A 20,295-nucleotide genomic window follows, 5' to 3' on the forward strand; every position below is an offset into this window, starting at 1 on the left:
GTAAAGATTTGTATACTTTCTTTGCTTTCCTTATCCCCCATTCATATGATGAAATAGATACATTTTTCAAGGATTTTTTTTTTTTTTTTTTTTTTTTTTTTTACTGTTAAGGGTACTGGGGAGAAGGTAGTAAGACAATGGGATTATCAACAGCAATTATATTTTTTAAGATGGTGGGCATTTCAGCTCTGTGTTCAGATGAGAATATAGAGAGGTGGGGATAGTTCTTGTCTGATTCCTTCTGTTTAGATAATGAAGGATGAGAGGAGGTTACTTAAGAAACACAACTTGTACCTAGATAGACATTTAACTTACATATTTTTTTTAGGATTTTTTTTTCTCTGTGAGTTACTTGCATTTAGTTGGGGTGAAAAGTCTTCCTTTTACATTTTAGTGTTAATTAATACTCAGGTAGGTAAGATAGTCCAGTTCCTTTTCCCTAACTTGGTTTTGTAAATAGAAATGAAACGATAAAATAAAAACAAACCAACAAAGCGTTAGTGTATAAGCAAGCCTGAGACCAAAGAATGAATCTCACAAGTGTAAAAATAGTTCTGCATGTGTTGTACATTATGGTAGATATTTGGTTGTCTCCTTGACAAAAGTTAGTACCCCTGTACGCTTCTGTTCGTAGCAGCATTATTCACGATAGCTAAAACATGGAAACACCCGTGTCCATCTAGAGAAAAATCAATAAACAGAATGTGGTCTGTACATATAATGGAATATTATTCAACCTCCAAAGGGAAGGAAGTTCTCATATACTCTACAACACAGAGGAACCTTGAGGACATTGTGCTAAGTCAGTCACAAAAAGACAAACAGTGCATGACTCCACTTAAATAAGGTACTTAGAGTAGTCAGATTCACAGAGACGGGAAGTAGAATGATTACCAGGGGCTGGAGGAGAATGGTGAGTTAGTGTTTAATGGGTGTAGAGTTTCGGTTTTGCAAGATGACAAGAATTCTGGAGATGGATGATGGTGGTGATGGTTGTGCAACATTGTTAATGTACTTAATGCCACTGAACTACACACTTCAAAATATTTAGGATGGGGCGCCTGGGTGGCTCAGTTAAGTGTCCTACCCTTGGTTTTGGCTCAGGTTCATGGTTCGTGAGTTCAGGCTCACGCATCAGACTCCACGCTGTCAGCACAGACTCTGCTTGGGGTTCTTTCTCACTCCCTCTCTCTGCCCCTCCCCTGCTCACTCTGTCTCTCTCAAACTACATAAATAAACATAAAAAAATTTTTTTAATATTTAAGATAGTAAAGTTTTTGTTTATTTTACCACCACCACCACCACCACTACCGCAACAACAAACTGGGAAAAAATAAAAGATGGTATTTTTTATACAGAAACATACAGAATTTCCCCCAAGATGCCTGTAATCTAGAGCGGGCTCTGTAAATACTCAAATGAATGTATTGAGTGGCTTGGGCTATAATTAGAGTGGCTTTTTGTTTTCATTTCTCCAGTTTGCCTCGTTGTTGACTTCTGTCTGTATTTAAAATAAGCCCTCCTCAGATTTACACTATGCAATAGTGTAAGTCTAAAAAGTAGATTAGCTGGTTAGAGCATCCGTTTATAAATATTTCAATCATTATAATATCATGGTCATTAAGCAATTCAAATTTGTAAAGTCGAATTATTTGAGACAACCTTATATTGCTTTTATGATAGAGATAAAAAGAGAGCTATTTTAGATTTAGATTTAGAGAAAGTTGTTTGTGGCAGGTTAGCTTTTTTTTTTTTTTTTTTTTTTTTTTTGGAGGCAGGGAGGTTGGGCAAATTAGCTTTTCCACAAAGGGTCTGCAGTAGTTCTTTGATCTTTTACCACTCCCCAAAACTTGAAGGTTGTGAAACTTTTTTTTTTTAAATTTAGCATATAGTGCAACAATGATTTCAGCAGTAGATTCCTTAATGCCCCTTACCATTTAGCCCATCCCCCCTCCCACAACCCCTCCAGTAACCCTCAGTTTGTTCTGTGTATTTAAGAGTCTCTTATGTTTTTGTCCCCCTCCCTGTTTTTATATTATTTTTGCTTCCCTTCCCTTATGTTCATCTGTTTTGTCTCTTAAAGTCCTCATATGAGTGAAGTCATAGGGTATTTGTCTTTCTCTGACTGACTAATTTCACTTAGCATAATACTCTCCAGTTCCATCCATGTAGTTGCAAATGGCAAGATTTCATTCTTTTTGATTGCCGAGTAATACTCCATTGTGTGTGTGTGTGTGTGTGTGTGTGTGTGTGTGTGTATCTATATATCTCTATATATATCTGTATATCTCTATATAGAGATATACAGATATATATAGAGATATATAGATATATATCTCTATATAGATATATATAGATATACAGAGAGATATATAGATATATATATACATACACACATATATACCACTTCTTCTTTATCCATTCATCCGTCGATGGGCGTTTGGGCTCTTTCCATACTTTGGCTATTGTCGATAGTGCTGCTATAAACATGAGGGTGCATGTATCCCTTCGAAACAGCACACCTGTATCCCGTGGATAAATGCCTAGTAGTGCAATTGCTGGGTGGTAGGGTAGTTCTATTTTTAGTTTTTTGAGGAACCTCCATACTGTTTTCCAGAGTGGCTGCGCCAGTTTGCATTCCCACCAGCAGTACAAAAGGGATCCTCTTTAAGGTTGTGAAACCTTCTAAGGAGAGCTTCCTTTTTCTTCTCTTTCTCCTCATTTATATATGTTTTTTTACCTTTACAAGAATCTTCAGAAGTGTTACTGATCTTTTAGGATGATAAACCAGACTTGGTACTTACTTAGTTCCGAACAACTCTAATTGGAAACGACATATTTTTAAGAAGTAGTCCACAGATTGGTAAGGGAGAGGTTAAGTGCATCTGTCCATCTGTCCATCAATCCACCCCTCCATCCCTCACTTCAGATAGTGTTTTTAATTACTCAAGCTGCTTTACAGATACCTTACACTGGATCCTCATACTAACAGCTCATTATAAATCTTTTTTATTATTGTTAAACACAATTCACATATTATAAAATTCACCACTTTGATTTAAAGTATACAGTTCTTTGGTTTTTAAGTATATTCACAAGTTTGTGCAACCATCACACTAACTACAGAGTATTTTCATCACCCCCAAACCAACCTCATAATCCCAGTACCCATTAGTAGTCATTCCATCCATTTTCAGCCTCCTCTACACCCTGGCAAGTACTTATCTACTATCTGTCTCTATGGATTTTCCTATCCTGGACATCTCATATAAATGGAACCATACATGTAGCCTTTTGCAAAGAGCCTCTTTCGTTTAGCATAATGCTTTCAAGGTTCATCCATAATGTAGCACGTGTCAGCACTTCATTTCTTTTTAAGGCTAAAAAATATTCCGTTATATGGATATACCACATTTTTTTTATCCATTCATCAACTGATGAATATTTGGGTTGTTTCCATTTGGAACGCCTATGAATAATGCTGCTACAAACATTTGTGTGTAAGCTTTTGGGTGAACATATGTTCTCAGTTCTCCTGGCTGAGAATTATACCTAGGAGTATAATTATTGGGTCATATGGTAACTCTGTTTAACATTTTATAAAACTGCCAAACTGTTTTCCACAACAGCTGTACCATTTTAAATTCCCATTAGTGTGGGAGGATTTTGTTCTCCATCTTCTTGTCAACATTTGTTATTTTCTCTTTTTTATTGTAACTATCTTACTGGGTGTGAAGTGGTATATTTCAGTGTGGTTTTGATTTGCATTTCCCTAATGACCAGTGATGTTGAGTATCTATTCATGTGCTTGTTGGACATTGGTTTATCTTTTTGGGGGGACATGTCTATTCACTCCCTTTGTCCATTAAAAAAAAAGTTATTTATGCCTTTTAATTGAGATGTCATAAGAGTTCTTTATATCAAACCCTCATCAGATATGTAATTTGCAGATACTTTCTTGATGTATCCTTTGAAGCACAATATGATTTAATATTAATGACATCCTAATTTGGGGAGGGCATAGGTGGGTTGAATATGATTTTGTTGCCACATCTAACTCTTTTCTGACCCAAGCTCATAAGGATTTAGTGATTTCTTCTATGAGTGTAATTGTTATAGCGCTTACATTTGGATCAATAATCCATTTTCAGTTAATTTTTGTATATTGTATGTGGTAAGGGTTTAACTTTATTCTTTTCCATGTAGTGGATACTTAATTTTTCCAGTACTATTTTTTAAAAAGTATTTTTCCTACCCCTGCTATCTTGTTGTTCTTGGCACAAATGGAAGGGTTTAGTTTTGGACTCTATTCCATTGATTTATATGTCTGTCCTTCTGCTGGTACCATCAAGTATTGATTATTGTATCTTTCTAGTAAGTTTTGAAATCATGAAATGTGAGATCTCCAACTTTGTTCGTTTTTCAAGATTATTTTGGCTATTCTAGGTCCCTTAGGTTTCCATATGAATTTTAGGGTCAGATACTGATCTGTCCCCATCTACTAAAAGCCAGCTGGGATCACACTGAACGTTAGATTAATTTAGGGTATATTGCCATCTTACCAACATTACATCTTGTAATCGGTGAACTTGGGATATCTTTGTATTAAGAACTTTTTGCAATGTAGTTTTCAGCTTACATGTATTACACTTATTTTATTAAATTTATTCCTAGATATTTTATTCCTTTGATGCTGTTATCAGTGGCGTTGTTTTCTTAACTTCTTCTTTGAATAATTCATGGCTGGTGTGTAGAAATAAAATTGATTTTTGTATATGGCTCTTGTATCCTACCAGAGTAGAATGAACGCTTCAAGAGGAGGAGTGCTTGATGTACTTATTTGCTCTAAGAGTGTTTATGGATTCCTTATGCTTTTCCATGTACAAGGTCATGTCTTCTGAAAATAGAGTATTACTTCTTCCTTTCCAGTCCAGATCCAATCTAGACAGATGCTTTTATTTCTTTTTCTTGCCTATTACCATGACTAGAACTTACAATACAGTGTTGAATAGAAGTGGCAAAAGTGGGAATCTTTGTCTTTTCCTGATGTTAGTGGGAAAGCTTTCAATCTCTCACAATTAAGTATAATATTGATGCTTATTAATGCCCTTTAGGAAGTTGAAGAAATTCTCTATTACAAGCTTATTATTTATATAAAAGGGTGTTGGATTTCGTTAAATGCTTTTTCTGTGTCTATTTAGATGATGGTGTGGTTTTTGTTCTTTATTAATATGAATTACACTGATTTTCACATGTTGAACCAGGCTTGCTTTCCAGGGATAAAACTCACTTTTTCATGCCCTATAATCCTTTTTATATGTTTCTGGAGATTCAGTTTGCTAATTAAAAAAAATTTTATTTATTTATTTATTTTTATTTATTTATTTAAGTAGTCCCCACACCCAATGTGGGGCTCAAAGTCACAATCAAGATCAAGAGTCGCATGCTTTTCTGACTGAGCCAGCTAGGCACCCCAGTTTGCTAATATTTTGTTAAAGATGCTTGCATTTATATTCATAAGGGACATTGGTCTTTGGTTTTAATTGTGATGTCTCTGTCTGGTTCTGTATCAAGATGATACTGGTCTGGGGGCACCTAGGTGGTTCATTTTGGCTCAGGTCATGATCTCATAGTTCGTGGGTTTGAGCCCCACTTCAGGCTCTGTGCTGACAGCTTGGAGTCTAGACCCTGCTTTGGATTCTTTGTCTCCCTTTCTCTGTCTCTGGCTCTCTCAAAAATAAATACACATTAAAAATTTTTAGGGGGCTCCTGGATGGTTCAGTTGGTTAAGCGTCCGACTTCGGCTCAGGTCATGATCTCGCAGTCCGTGAGTTCGAGCCCCGCGTTGGGCTCTGTTCTGACAGATCAGAGCCTAGAGCCTGTTTCAGATTCTGTGTCTCTCTCTTTCTCTCTCCTCCCCCACTCATGCTCTGTCTCTCTCTTCTCAAAAATAAATAAACGTTAGAAAAAAATTTTTTTAGGATAACTCTGGTCTCAAAACGAGATGAGGCATGTTTCTTCCTTTTCTGTTGTTCAGGGGTATTTGTGAAAGATTGGTTAATTCTTTAAATGTCTGGTAAAATTTATCAGCAGATCCCTCTACTTCTGAGCTTTTCTTTGTGGGAAGTTTGTGATTAGTAATTCAGTCTCTTCAGTTTTCGTGAGTCTATTAGGATTTTCATTTTTTTTTTTTTTTTTAGTCATTTCAGTACTTAGTGACTTTGTCAAAAATTTTCCATTTTTATCTAGATTATCTAATGTATTGGCATACAGTTGTTTACAGTATTTCCATATAATTTTTATTTCTGTAAGATTGACAGTAATATCCCCTCTCATTGATGGTATGGTAATTTAAATCATCTCCCTTCAGTATTTGTCAGTCTGGATAAAAGTTTTGTCAATTTTGTTTGTCTTCTGAAAAGATTTTATTTCTTCTCAATTGTTTGTATTTTTTTCTTTATGCTTGCTTTGTGTTTACATCGCTTTTTTGTTTTGTTCTTAGGTTGGAAAGTTAGGTTATTGATTTGAAATCACTCTTCTTTAATATCGGCATTTATAGCTATAAATTTCCCTCTGAGCGCTGCATTCAGTGCATCTTATAACTTTTGGTATGTTATGTGTCTTTTTTTTTTTAATTTTCATTCATCTCAAAGTATTTTTTAATTTCCCTTGTGATTTCTTATTTGATCCATTTCTTTAAGGGTGTGTTGTTTAATATCCACATATCTGTGAGTTTCCCAAATTTCTTTTGTTATTGATACGCAATTTCATTCCATTGTGATCAGAGAACATAATTTTATGATTTCACCTTATTTTACTTATTGAGTCATGTTTTATGGTGTTAACACATGGTATATCCTGGAGAATGTTCCATGAGCCTTTGTGAGAATATATTTTCTGCTGTTACTGGATGTAGTGTTCTGTAGATGCTAATCAGATTTAGTTGGTATATAATGTTCAAGTCTTCTGTTTGTTTGGTGATGTTTCTAGTTACATCCATTATTGAAAGTGCAGTATTGAAGTCTCTAACTATTACTGTTTAATTGTGTATTTTTACCTTCAATTCTGTCTGTTTTTTGCATAATGTATTTTGGGGCTGTGTTGATAGATAACATAAGATTTTAATTATTGTATCTTCTCAATATATTGACCCTTTTATCATATTTTATGCCCTTCTTTGTTGCTAGTAACAATTTTTGTCTTAAAGTGTCTTTTGTTTGATGTTAGTATAGTCTCTCCAGTTAACGGTCTTATGGGTTCTTTTTTAAACACCTTTTTTGAGATATTATTAACATATAAAAATTGTACATATTTAAGGTGTATGACTTGCTGTGTGTGTATGTGTTGAAATGATTACCACAACTAAGCTAGTTAACATATCCATCACCTATACATAGTTGCCAGTGTGTGAGTGTGTGTGTGTGTGTGTGTGTGTGTGTGTGTGTGTGTTGAGAAGTTTAATATAAGATCTATCCTCTTAGAAAATTTCAGGTATGCAATATGGTATTATTAACTGTCATCACCATACTGTACATTATATCTTCAAAATTTATTTATAGTACATAATTGAAACTGTGTGGAATATTTTTTCTATTGTTTTACTTTCAACCTATTCATGTCTTTGCATCTAAAAATGAATCTCTTATAGACAGCATATAGTTGCATGATGTGTTTTGTTTTATCCATCCATTCTGCCGTGTCTGCCTTTTAGTTGGCGGGTTTAATTCATTTACATTTAATGTAATTACTGATGAAATCGAATTTATGTCTGCAATTTTGATCTTTGGTTTTTATGTGTCTTATGCCTTTTTTTTCTTTCTTTCTGAATTCCTCTATTTTTCTGTATTCCACCTTTTTTTGTGTTAAATAGACATTTTACTTTTTTTTCTTTTGGAGTATGCTCCATGCCCAGCATGAAGCCCAATACAAGGGGCTTGAACTCACAACCCTGAGATCAAGAACTGAGCTGCAATCAGGGGTCGAACGCTTAATGGACAAGGCACCCCAAAATAGATCTTTTCTAATGTGCCATTTTAATTCCCGTGTTCTCTCTCTCTCTCTCTCTCTCTCTCATATACATACACACTTTTTTTTAGTTATTCTTTCAGTGGCTGCTCCAGAGATTACAATTAAAATACTAACTTATAACCATGTGTTTTGGTTTAACATCACCTTAATTTGAATAATAGATAAAAACTTTGCTCCATTGTACCTTGGTTTGCCTCCCCTTCCTTTGGGCTTACTATCACACAGATTAAATCTTTATACTTTATATGACAACACAGATGTATAATTACTGCTTTTTGCATTTGTATTTTATTTTTTTATGCATTTGTGTTTAAAAAATCTTTTTTAACATTTGTTTATTTTTGAGAGAGTGAGAGAGACAGAGCATGAACAAGGGGAGGGGCAGAGAGAGAGAGGGAGACACAGAATCCAAAGCAGACTCCAGGCTGTGAGCTGTCAGCACAGAGCCTGACGTGGGGCTCGAACTCACAAACTGTGAGATTGTGACCTGAGCCGAAGTCAGACATTTGACTGAGCCACCCAGGCGCCCCTGCATTATTTGTATTTTAAATCACATAGAAGAAAAAAATAATTACAAAGAAAAATGCATTTGTTGTCTTGTATATTTATCTATGTAGTTTTGTAGTTTCCTTTACCTGTGTTCTTTATTTCCTCTTGTGGATCTGAGTTACTATTTAGTGACCTCTCATTTCAACCTGAAGTACTCACTTTAGCATTTCTTACAGGGCAGGTTTGCTGGTGATGAATTTTGTTTTTCTGGGAATGTGTCTTGTTTATCTTGTTTTTGTTTATCTGGGAATGTGTTAATTTCTCCTTCACTTTTGAAAGTTAGTTTTGCTGGACATGGAATTTTTGGTTGACAGTCCTATGCTTTCAACACTTTTTTTTTTTTAATTTTTTTTTTCAACGTTTATTTATTTTTTTTGGGACAGAGAGAGACAGAGCATGAACGGGGGAGGGGCAGAGAGAGAGGGAGACACAGAATCAGAAACAGGCTCCAGGCTCTGAGCCATCAGCCCAGAGCCCGACGCGGGGCTTGAACTCACGGACCGCGAGATCGTGACCTGGCTGAAGTCGGACGCTTAACCGACTGCGCCACCCAGGCGCCCCTGCTTTCAACACTTTGAATGTTTCATCCCATTACTTTTGATTCCTTTAGTTCTGATGAGAAATTGGCTATTAATGATCCTCTTTACATGGTAGGTTATTTCTCTCTTGGATTTGCAAGGTCATCTCTTTGTCTTTTGACAGTTTATGATGTGTCTAGATACGGATTTCTTTGAGTTTATGCTACTTGGAGGTGACTTACATTTACATATTCTTCCATGGTTTATACATTCTTCGATATGTAGATTACTATTTTTTATCAAATTTGGGAAGTTTTTTGCCATTATTTCCTCAAATATTCTTTCTGCCCTTCTCTTCTGGAACTCCTTTTAGGCACATATTTGTATGCTTGATGATGTCATATGGGTCTCTGAGGTTTTGTTCATTTTTCTCTGTTCCTCAGACTGGATACTTTCTTTTTAAAAAGTTTATTTATTTTGAAATAGAGAGGGAAGGAGGGACAGAGAGAAAGGGAGAGAGAGAATCCCAAGCAGGCTCCGTGCTGAGAATGCAGAGCACGATGCGGGGCTCAGTCCCACGAACTGTACGATGATGACCTGAGCTGAAACCAAGACTTGGATGCTTAACTTACTGAGCCACAAGGTGCCTCTGGATACTTTCAATTAACCTATCTTCAAATTCACTGATTCTTTCTTTACCATGCCTGAAACTGATTTCAGTCTCTCTAGTGAATTTTTCAGTTGTATTTTTCAACTCCAGAATTTCTCTTTGGCTCTTTTTTTTTTTTTAATTAAAAAAATTTTTGTAATGTTTATTTATTTTTGAGAGAGACAGAGACAGAATGCGAGTGGGTTAGGGGCAGAGAGAGAGGGAGACACAGAATCCGAAGCAGGCTCCAGGCTCTGAGCTGTCAGCACAGAGCCCGACGCCGGGCTCAAACTCACGAGCTGTGAGATCATGACCTGAGCCGAAGTCGGACACTCAACCGACTGAGCCACCAGGTGCCCCTCTCTTTGGCTCTTCTTTATAATTTCTCCCTATTGATATTCTCTATTTAGGTGAGGCATCATTTTCATACTTATTTTTAGATACTTAGACATGGTTTATTTCAGTTCTTTGAATTTACTTAAAATAGCAGTTTTAAAGTCTTTGTTTAGTAAGTTCCTCAGGAATGATTTTTGTTGAATGTTTTTGATTTGTTTTGGTTTCTGTGTATGGGACATACTGTCTGGTTTCTTTGCATATCCAGTAATTTTTGTTGAGAATTGGACATGTTAAATAATACAATGTGTTAACTCTGGAAATCAGATTCTCTCCCCTGCCATGGTTTATTGTTGTTCTTTGCTGCTGCTGTTGTTGTTTGTTAGTTACTTTCCTGAACTACTTTCATTAAGTTGGTGTTCTTTGTCCTGTGTGACCATGAAGTTTCTCCTTGGTTAGCTTGGTGGTCATCTAGTGATTAGAGAGAGATTTTTCTTAACCTCCTGGAACTGCTAAATCAGTCTTTGCTGAGGTGCTCTGTGTATGTATTGGGGAGTGCCTTCACTGCTGAGCCAGGCAGTTAAGAGCTTTGCCTTACCTCTCATCTCCTGCTTGCACAAATACTCAGGGCCAGCTAGAAGTGAGAGCTTAGGGCCTTCAAAGATCTTTCCTGAGCATGTGCACAACTTCAGGCCTATACCTCACCCTGTGCCTGGGCACGGTCTTCTAGATTCCCAAAAATACGTTGGAGCTTTTCAAAGTCTCTTACAGTATTCCCCAGATTTTTGTTTTAAGCTCTTGGGTTAGCTTACTGTTGCAGCAACTCTTATCCACCATCTCAGGAGATCAGGATGTTAAACAGTTGTTCCTGATACTTTTCAACAACTAGCCCTGGGAGAAAGGCTTTCACACAGCATGAGTTCTGAGTCAGGTCAAATAAAAACAACATGCAGGCAGGATGTCCTTGGGAACCTCCAAACAGGTGGCCATTTTCTGTAAAAAAAAAAACTTTGAAGGAGCTTCAGCCCCAGTCTAGCCCCTCCATTGGCTGCCAGGCTGGTTTTCACTGTGATTCTGAAGGCTACAGGCTTCAAGGCTACAGTCGAGCTGGAGGGGGAATGAGGATGGGAATGGAGCATGTTAAAAGCCTCAAAGCCCATTGTTTTTACAGAGATTCAGATGTTTTCTTGAATAAAGACTTCCCAGACTTTGTCACCTTTCTCTTTTCTCTTATGGAAGAGCGGATTTATAGAGGTCCTTACTCTGCTATCATCAATGACATCTCTATGTGTCTTTCTGTCACATATTTTCTATATTTATCAAGCCTTATTTGGCAGTAATGACATTGTTAAAGTAATAAATGCGTAGCATTTCTGTTTCTCTTCATAAAGCATTCTCTGTCAGTAATTGGCATCATGAAATCCTTTTTGTATCTCAGTGCGTAGGGAAACAGGCATGGAGTGGCATCCCCATTTTAGAGATGAGCAAACAGGCTCAAAAAGGTGAAGTGTTTTGCCCAGTGTTTCCAAATTACTCCCAGTTATGTGTTAATTCCCAGTTATTAGTTTCTTCTGCCCAGTTGACTCGAGCAGAATTGTGATTTTGGTATGTGGAAAAAAAAAACAAGATATAATATTTGGTTTTTTAATTTTTTTTTTTTTTAATGTTAGAGAGCACGAGTGGGGGAGAAGGGCAGAGAGAGAGAAAATCTTAAGCTTAAACAGGCTCCATGCTTAGTGCAGAGCCCAACGCAGGGATTGATCCCACAACCCTGGGCTTGTGACCTGAGCTGAAATCAAGAGTCAGACACTCAAATGACTGAGCCACTCAAGTGTTCCAGTATTTGTTTGTTTGTTTGTTTTTTAGTTTATTTATTTATTTTGAGAGAGAGAGAGAGAAAGAGCACAGGTGGGGGAGTAAGAGAGAGAGGGAGAGAGAGAGAATCCCAAGCAGCCTCCTCACTATCAATGCAGAGCCCGATGTGGGGCTTGAACTCAAGAAATGTGAGATTATGACCTGAGCCAAAAATCAAGAGTCAGCTGCTTAACTGACTGAGCCACCCAGGCGTCCCTGTAATATTTGATTTTTTTTTTTTTTTTTCAAATTTTTTTTTTTTCCATTTATTATTTTTTATTTTTGGGACAGAGAGAGACAGAGCATGAACGGGGGAGGGGCAGAGAGAGAGGGAGACACAGAATCGGAAACAGGCTCCAGGCTCTGAGCCATCAGCCCAGAGCCCGACGCGGGGCTCGAACTCACGGACCGCGAGATCGTGACCTGGCTGAAGTCGGACGCTTAACCAACTGCGCCACCCAGGCGCCCCAATATTTGATTTTTTAAATGCAGTTATGTGTTATACCATAAGAAGTTTAATTAAAATAGTAAAGTGTTGGGACTTCTATTCCATAATCGGTAATCTCGATGTTGATACTATTTGCTGTTTTGTCCTGAACTCTCCCACATCCTCTAAATTATAGTTGTACCCATTTTGCATTTGGATGCCTAAGATTGTACACTATATAGTGACTTTAAGGAAAGAGAGAGACTTGTTCTATATTTTTGGTATTCCAGTAATACAATTACATATCTTGAACTCAGATCTTTCTTTTTTTGAAGTTTGGCCTTCTAAATCCTGCCTGTGTCCAATAGAGGAAGAGGAAGTTAACAGCAGCAAATTTAGTTAGATTGATAGCTACATGTTTCCATATGAAGCTGTTTCTTTTTTTTTTTTTTTTTTTTTTTTTAATTTTTTTTTTCCAACGTTTATTTATTTTTGGGACAGAGAGAGACAGAGCATGAACAGGGGAGGGGCAGAGAGAGAGGGAGACACAGAATCGGAAACAGACTCCAGGCTCTGAGCCATCAGCTCAGAGCCCGACGCGGGGCTCGAACTCACGGACCGCGAGATCGTGACCTGGCTGAAGTCGGACGCTTAACCGACTGCGCCACCCAGGCGCCCCTGAAGCTGTTTCTCATCCGTCATTTGCTCTATATCACTGACATATATAGAAACAGAAACAAAGTTACTGAACATATGGCCGATAGTTGGAAATGCCATCAACTCTTGATTACCAGGGATAATGAAACAGAGCATTTCCTTCAATCCCTTTGGCAACTTAGTGTGTCCTGGAGAGTGAGGTCAGAATATAAAAGGGAAGAAAAGATCCTAGAGAGTGGGATTGATCAGGCAAGACTTACTGCAGGAGCTAGTACTTGAGCTGAACTTTGATGGAAGTGAAAGATCTCCCTTGATGGGGAAGACAGGAGGTCACTCTCAGTAGGTAGCACCAAGAGGGAACCAGAAAGGAGCTGGGAGCAGTGAGGGTGGGACAGTAGCTTTAAGGTCTGCTGAAACTGGAACTTTTTTTCCCTCTTCTTTGATTCTTTTTTATTATTATGACAGGAATCCCAGACGTCAAGAGACAGAAACTGATGAGGGGGTTTCCTGGTCTTATTTAGTGATGCTTCCAGCTCATTATCTAAAGTGAGGCTTCTCTGCGCTGGAATGGCCCTCTTAGCAACAGAACTGGAAAACAGAAGGTTTTGCCCTCAACTTGGAGCAAAGCCTCTGCAGACTACTGGGTGACTGAACCTCAGATGGGAGTGTTTTGACCCTTCTTTTATGGATTCTCATAGGATGGGAATTAAAAGTCTTGGTGGCTCCCAGCCATACTCTTTTATTACCCTGTCTGGAATATTGGGCTAGCTTTCCCTGAGTATTTGAGAAATCAGGACATATGTATATTCTTTTTTTTTTTTTTTAACATTTATTTATTTTTAAGAGAAAGAGAGAAAGAGAGATAGAGACAGAATCCAAAGCAGACTCCAGGCTCTGAGCTGTCAGCACAGAGCCAGATGCGGGGCTTGAACCTACGAACTGTGAGATCATGACCTGAGCCCAAGTCAGACGCTCAACTGACTGAGCCACTCAGGCACCCCAGGACACATGTATATTTTAAAATCTTTTAGAGTAAGTATAGTTTCTAAACAACAGAGACTTTAAATAAGTGATTTGCAGACACTGCATGAAAATACATAAGCTAAAAAAATACATAAGCTATTTTTGGGGGGTCAGGTACTTAGTTCCTCATATCCTTATTTAAGAATAGACAAGAGTTGTAAGCCATGAATCTCTTCTTCTCATGAAATGTAAATCGTTGCATGGTGTTATCAGATCTTAGACCCCATGAAAGGCGTTCTCTAGAGAGTTGTCCCAAATTGGAGTGTTCTGGAGAAACTTAAGTGCCTAGCTAGGGGGTATGGGTTTGGTCTAGTAAAGAGTTGACAGAAAATCTCAGCAAGAGAACAGATACTCCTAAAACCATGTCTTAAGAGGAGATTCTACCATCTTTGGGGTGCCTGGGAGGCTCAGTTGATGAAGCATCTGACTCTTGATTTCAGCTCAGGTTATGATCTCGCAGTTTGTGAGTTCGAGCCCCACATTGGGCTCTGTGCTGATAGCACAGAGCCTGCTTAGGATTTCTCTCCCCCCACTCTCTCTCTGCCCCTCCCCACTCGTGCTCTCTATCTCAAAATAAATAAATGAATTAAAAAAAAGATTCTACCATCTTTGTCCAGTTGTCTGCATGTCACCAGTAAAGTTAACCTAGCCTTGTAAAACAGTTAGATGAGGATAATCATGTTTATCAGGAAAGGATCCATATCTGTATATTTAAAAAGTCTTTCTTATTTCTCTATTTAGCAAACTCCCCCAGCACCTTTACAGTATTTATAACCTATCAAAATGTAATGTGTACACTTCTCAGGACCCTGTATTATTACTTAGAAGGTACAATATGCTTTATGTAGTTTGTTGCAGTGCTCAAATTCATTGTGATGGTATCTTTTTGGGGGTGGGGGTAATTTAAAACACATTTTCAAATCCCTTTAAGAAGGTCAAATTGTTTGTAGGGGAAAATATCCTTGTACCTTTTATAAGCTGCTTATACTCGTAACACAGATTAACTTCCCAGCACATAAAGGGAATACTAGAAAACCCTTGCATGATTAAATATGCCCCCGGAGGATTAAGTTTTTCCACATATTTTGAAGCCAGAGCTATGAATAACGTTTCAGCATTTAAGTTTCTGTACATCCTGATTATGGGGGAGGCTTTCACTCCTACTGCTCTTGCTGTTAGTTTTTCTGCTTTTCAGATTTGTAACACTGCGAATTATCTGTGGAAACATGGGCTTGAAATCTGAAAGGTTAATTAAGGTCCAACATAGTATCGTCTCTGGAATTATTCCAGTTTTTTTTTTTTTCAAAGTTTTTGTCCATTTTTCCAACCTGTTCTTCTTTTACCTTACTGCACACCTGGCACAAAATACCTAGTTGGTGAGCTTAGTCGTTTAGAAATAAGTGATCACTAAGCACACAGTATTTATCATTTTGAAAAAGATCACTTAATTTTCATGCATTTTTCCTAAGATAAAATTCTGGTTTGTAAGCAATCTCTTTATTCCTGAGGGATTCAGTTACCAAGTGCCTTTTTATCCAGGCATTGGGTGGTCAGATTAATTTACTGGAGCTAATCAGCCAAAGGCTCAGCTTTGTGTGCCTTGAGGCATTCTGGTCACCCCTTGCTCCTCCGTAATCCCTGTGTACCTCTTTCCTGCAGGTCTTAGGTTAACCTTCCTTGGCTTCTTTCATAGGTATTCAGCAGCCCCTTGATTTCCTTGACGTCTGTGGTACCTTTATCCTGTCCCCAAGCTTACATAGGTCCTTAACCATATTTCCCCCCCAAACTTCTATTTTCTGTCCTGAGCAGGGGCCTCCACTTCCTTTCTCACATTCCCCACGCAGCTGTGCCAGACCATCACCACCCTCCTCAAGCTCTGTGGTCCACCTCATCCCCTTCTCTGGCAGCGGATGACCGTGCTGCCTCCTGTCAGACTCCAGAACTTGTCAGCCCCCAGTTCCCTACTCTCCTAACTCACCACTACAGCTGCTTTGCTTCCTGTGGCTGAAGGAGGGCTCCCCTCTTTGCTCAAACTTCATCAGGCTTTAGAGTTCTTCTTCCTCTTGCACGACCTTCCTCCAGCATTAGGGGGGAAATAGAGATTTTACTATTATTTAAATAAGTCACGCATGCCCCTGGTTTTAAAAATTCAAGCGGTATAAAAGAATTTACACGGGCAACTACTTGACGCCCGTTGTATGTGTGTATTCTTCCAGAGATCTTACATGCATGAACAAGCATACACACAGGTCACATTTCCCTTTCTTCCTCTTTCCTCCTCTACCTTTATTTCAAAAACATTAATACTAGATGCTTGGTCTGTACATTGCTTTTAATATATCCGTATGTCTTGGAAATAGGTTTATATCAATACTCTAGAGGTACTCCGTTCTTTTAATGGATCTAGACTATGCCCTTGATTGTAAATACACCATAATTTTGTTAATCAGCCCCCTATTAAAGAGTCATTGCTTCTCATCTTTTGTGGCTGCAGTGTTTCAGTGAGCATCATTACACGCTGATTTTTTTTTTTTTTTTTTTGCCCATGGACAACTGTATCTGTGTGAAAGGTCTTTGAAGTGGAATTGCTGGATCGAAGAGTTTATACATTTTTATTTGTGAGTGGATGAATTTGTAAACTTAATTAATTAACTAATTAATTAATTATGGCAGCTTTGTTCACAACTGCCAAAGCTTAGAAGCAACCAACATGTCTTTCAGTGGGTGAATGGATAAACAAACTGTGGTACATACAACAAAAGAATATTACTTACCACTAAAAAAAAAAAAAAAAAAAAAAAGAGCTATTGAGTCATGCACAGACATGGCAGAACCTTAAATGCATGTGACTAAGTGAAAAAAGCCCATTTGAAAGCGCCACAAACTGTATGACAGTCTGGAAAAGGCACCATTATGGAAACAGTAAAAGGGTCAGTGGTTGTTAGGCTGGGGTGGGTGGGAGACGACTAGGCAGAGCACAGGGGATTTTTAGGGTAGTGAAAATATAATGATTGGTATATATCTATTCTTCCCCCCTCCCCCATTTTTCTGTTTCTAGTATTACTACTTTTCCAGCCTTTCTATTCATGTGTAATTGATTTCTCGGATTTCTCTTCAGTGTCTGCTATCTTTTTGATACATTCATCTCTTTATTTCCTCTGAGTTTTGACACAGTTTCTGACATATTCGGCTTTACTGTTTACTTTCTAATTTTCACAATTCCTGTGATCTTTGAATTTTTAAATATGATAATCTTTTTTTTTTTTTCCTTCTAAGAACTCATATTGTTCTCCTGTCAAGATTGCGGGCCTTTAATCTTATTATTGAAGAAAAATATATATACAAAAAGGTACTTGATGGCTTTTTACAAAGTACATCAACATCCAGATAAAGAAACAAATAGTATTCCTTGTGCCCCTTCTATGTATAGTTTCTCCGTGGGTAACCACTCTCCTGACTTAGATTCATTTTTTGCCTGTTCTTTTTTTTTTAAGTTTATATATATAAATGTAACCATACAGTACATATTGCTTCCCTCTTCTTTTGTTTAACATTATGTTTGTGAGAGTTATCTCTGTTGTTGCATGTAGATATAGTTGTTTTCATTGCTAAGTAGTATTCCATTGCATAAATATACCAGTTTGTTCATTCATTCTACTATTGATGGACGTTTGAGTAGGATCTAGTTTGGACTATCATAAATAGTGCTGCTGTAGACACTTTGGGTCTTCTGATGCATACCTGAATACATTTTGTTATTGGTACATATATCTAGGAATATAATTGCTTGATCATAGGGCATGTAAGTGTTAAAGACTCTAAAGTAGCTCTCACATTTTGCATTCCTGTGAAAATCCTGGTTGTTCTACATTCTTGCCAGTACTTGGTAACTTCTTTTTAATTTTAGCCATTTTGGTGGGTTAAAGTAGGAATTCCTTGTGGTTTTAGTTTTCATTTCCCTAATCACTTGTAATGTTAAGCAACTTTTCATATGTTTATTGGCCATTTGGATATCCTCTGTTGTGACATGCCTGGTGAACCTTTTTAAACTATTCTGTTATTTAAAAACATATGGCTAGCCAGTAGATCACATTTCCCATCCATTGGTCCCTCTTTTCCTTTATCCCTTTTAATTTTTTTCTTGGCTCTTCTCTGGCCTGTAATTTTTTTTCCTAAGAAGTGAAATTTAGAATCAGGTAACTGTAGCTTTTCTAGAATTTTTAGTAAGTTTGCATGAAACTTACATTTTACTTGAGAAAAATTATCATCTGAATTGGAAGATGATGTTGTCATTCTTTCCAAAAAGGGGAAAATGGTAAATACTAAGCCCTCCCAATGTTTGCCCACCAGATTGCATTATTATCCTCATATTTAATTTCTAGTTTTAGTTTTATTCTTGATAGGTGCTTGTCGAAGTGAAAATTTTATAATATGCTTTTAAATCCTACAACACCCTTTTTAAAAAAATTTAATGTTTTACAGGTTCTTGATCAATATGAACGAGAAGGATTTAATTTCCTAGCGAAGGTGTTTAATTCTTCACATTCCTTCTTAGAAGACTTGACCGGTCTCACATTGTTGCATCAAGAGACCCAAGCTGCTGAGGTAAGAATAAAGCAAGCTTTCTGTACTGAGGACTGATGTGTTTGAAACCTACTTGATGTTCAGATTTATGGAAAAGTAAGGAAGTGGTTAATTAGGATTTTTTTTCCCTTAGAACATCACTAAATAAGTCTGCTAGTTATCAGAGGAGAATGGACCTTCTGAAATTGCTGTATGTTCATGTGTGCAGATTGTTGTATAGTAGGTGCCCAATGTACATAATTAAAGGGAGTATAGCTTACTGATTTTCAGGCACCTCTGGTCCTTTCTGAAGAACACCATGCCTGTAGCCATTGGAGAGTTGGCTCTAATGTCCAGAGCTCAAAATGTAAGACAGGGAAGACTGGGTTCTGGCCATGTTCAGAGAGAATATGCCTGGCTTTTATTTCATGATTGGATGCATCTTCTTAGGCCACCAAACCCTACCACAAATGGCTTCTCCGGTCACAACCTGAGATAGTTATGCTTTGCTTGTCAATTAGAATGTATTGCAAATCTTAATTTCCTGTGAAGAAGTTCTTAGGAAAAATGGCCTGTCTTAGCATTTCCACAAGCTACATAAGGAAAACCTTGTGTGCCTGTGTCCTGCAGGAGTGGAACACTTGCAAAGAGGCCTTTAGTCCTATAGTCCTATTTATTGATTACCACCCCATTCCCACCCTTGCCCGGGGTTGTGTGTCTTCACTGTTGGGACAGGCCCCAGTGGTCACTGAGTAGACATTCAGGCCCAGTACTGGACTAGCTGGTGGCAAACTAAAGCTGCTGTTGGGCAGACCGGGGCTAGCCTTGAGTAAGGGTGGAACTGCCAGAGTCCAATCCTTTGACACTCTCAGCAGACTGAGGTGAGAGTTGTAGGCACACCCGAGAGGCAAGATAGTACATCTCTAATACAACTTTTTTTTTTTCAACGTTTATTTATTTTTGGGACAGAGAGAGACAGAGCATGAACGGGGGAGGGGCAGAGAGAGAGGGAGACACAGAATCCGAAACAGGCTCCAGACTCTGAGCCATCAGCCCAGAGCCCGACGCGGGGCTCGAACTCACGGACCGCGAGATCGTGACCTGGCTGAAGTCGGACGCTTAACCGACTGCACCACCCAGGCGCCCCTCTAATACAACTTTTAACACTGAAATCAGTTCTGGGGTACCTGGCTGGCTTAGTCGGAAGAGCACGTGACTCGATCTGGGGGTTCTGAGTTTGAGCACCGCTTGCCATGGTATCCTCTGGGCAGTCAGTAGATACAGTATCCAATTTACAGCCAATAGTTAGACCCACACAGAGTCTCTCAGCTTCAGTCTCAGAAGATGAATGGAATCTTTGCTGAACTTTAAGAGACTTTGAGATTTTCCCCAGAACTGTGATTGGTTCCCAGAGGGTTCAGAATGTTATGGTGGTCGTGGCCACTGTATTATCCTTTGAGCAGCACTGTACTGCCTGATGATAAGGGAAAAATAACTTATAGGTCTTTTCCACCATTCAGTTGTTTGACTAGTTGGCTGGGGGAATATTTCTTCCCAGATAGAAACAATTCATATACTTCTCTTTTGTTGGCTAGATGAATTGCAACTTGAAATTGACCCCAAATCTCACCTTTTAAAACAGAGCAGATGCTAGGATAATGGACAGATTCCTTGATAAAATCTGGCTTGTTTTG

General features: G+C 38.1%; 1 protein-coding gene across 3 annotated transcripts in view; it reads left to right on the forward strand.

The window, feature by feature from the left end:
* ATG7 (autophagy related 7) overlaps positions 1-20,295 on the forward strand; it is a 247,225-nt gene that overhangs the window by 100,518 nt on the left and 126,412 nt on the right. For all 3 annotated transcript variants that reach the window (XM_045493810.1, XM_045493811.1, XM_045493813.1), the window contains exon 18: positions 18,521-18,643. In XM_045493810.1, coding sequence (XP_045349766.1) covers positions 18,521-18,643 — 123 coding nt within the window. The remainder of the gene's footprint in view (positions 1-18,520; positions 18,644-20,295) is intronic.

The sequence above is a fragment of the Leopardus geoffroyi genome, chromosome A2 (assembly GCF_018350155.1).
Source record: "Leopardus geoffroyi isolate Oge1 chromosome A2, O.geoffroyi_Oge1_pat1.0, whole genome shotgun sequence".
In the NCBI taxonomy this organism is placed as follows: domain Eukaryota; kingdom Metazoa; phylum Chordata; class Mammalia; order Carnivora; family Felidae; genus Leopardus; species Leopardus geoffroyi.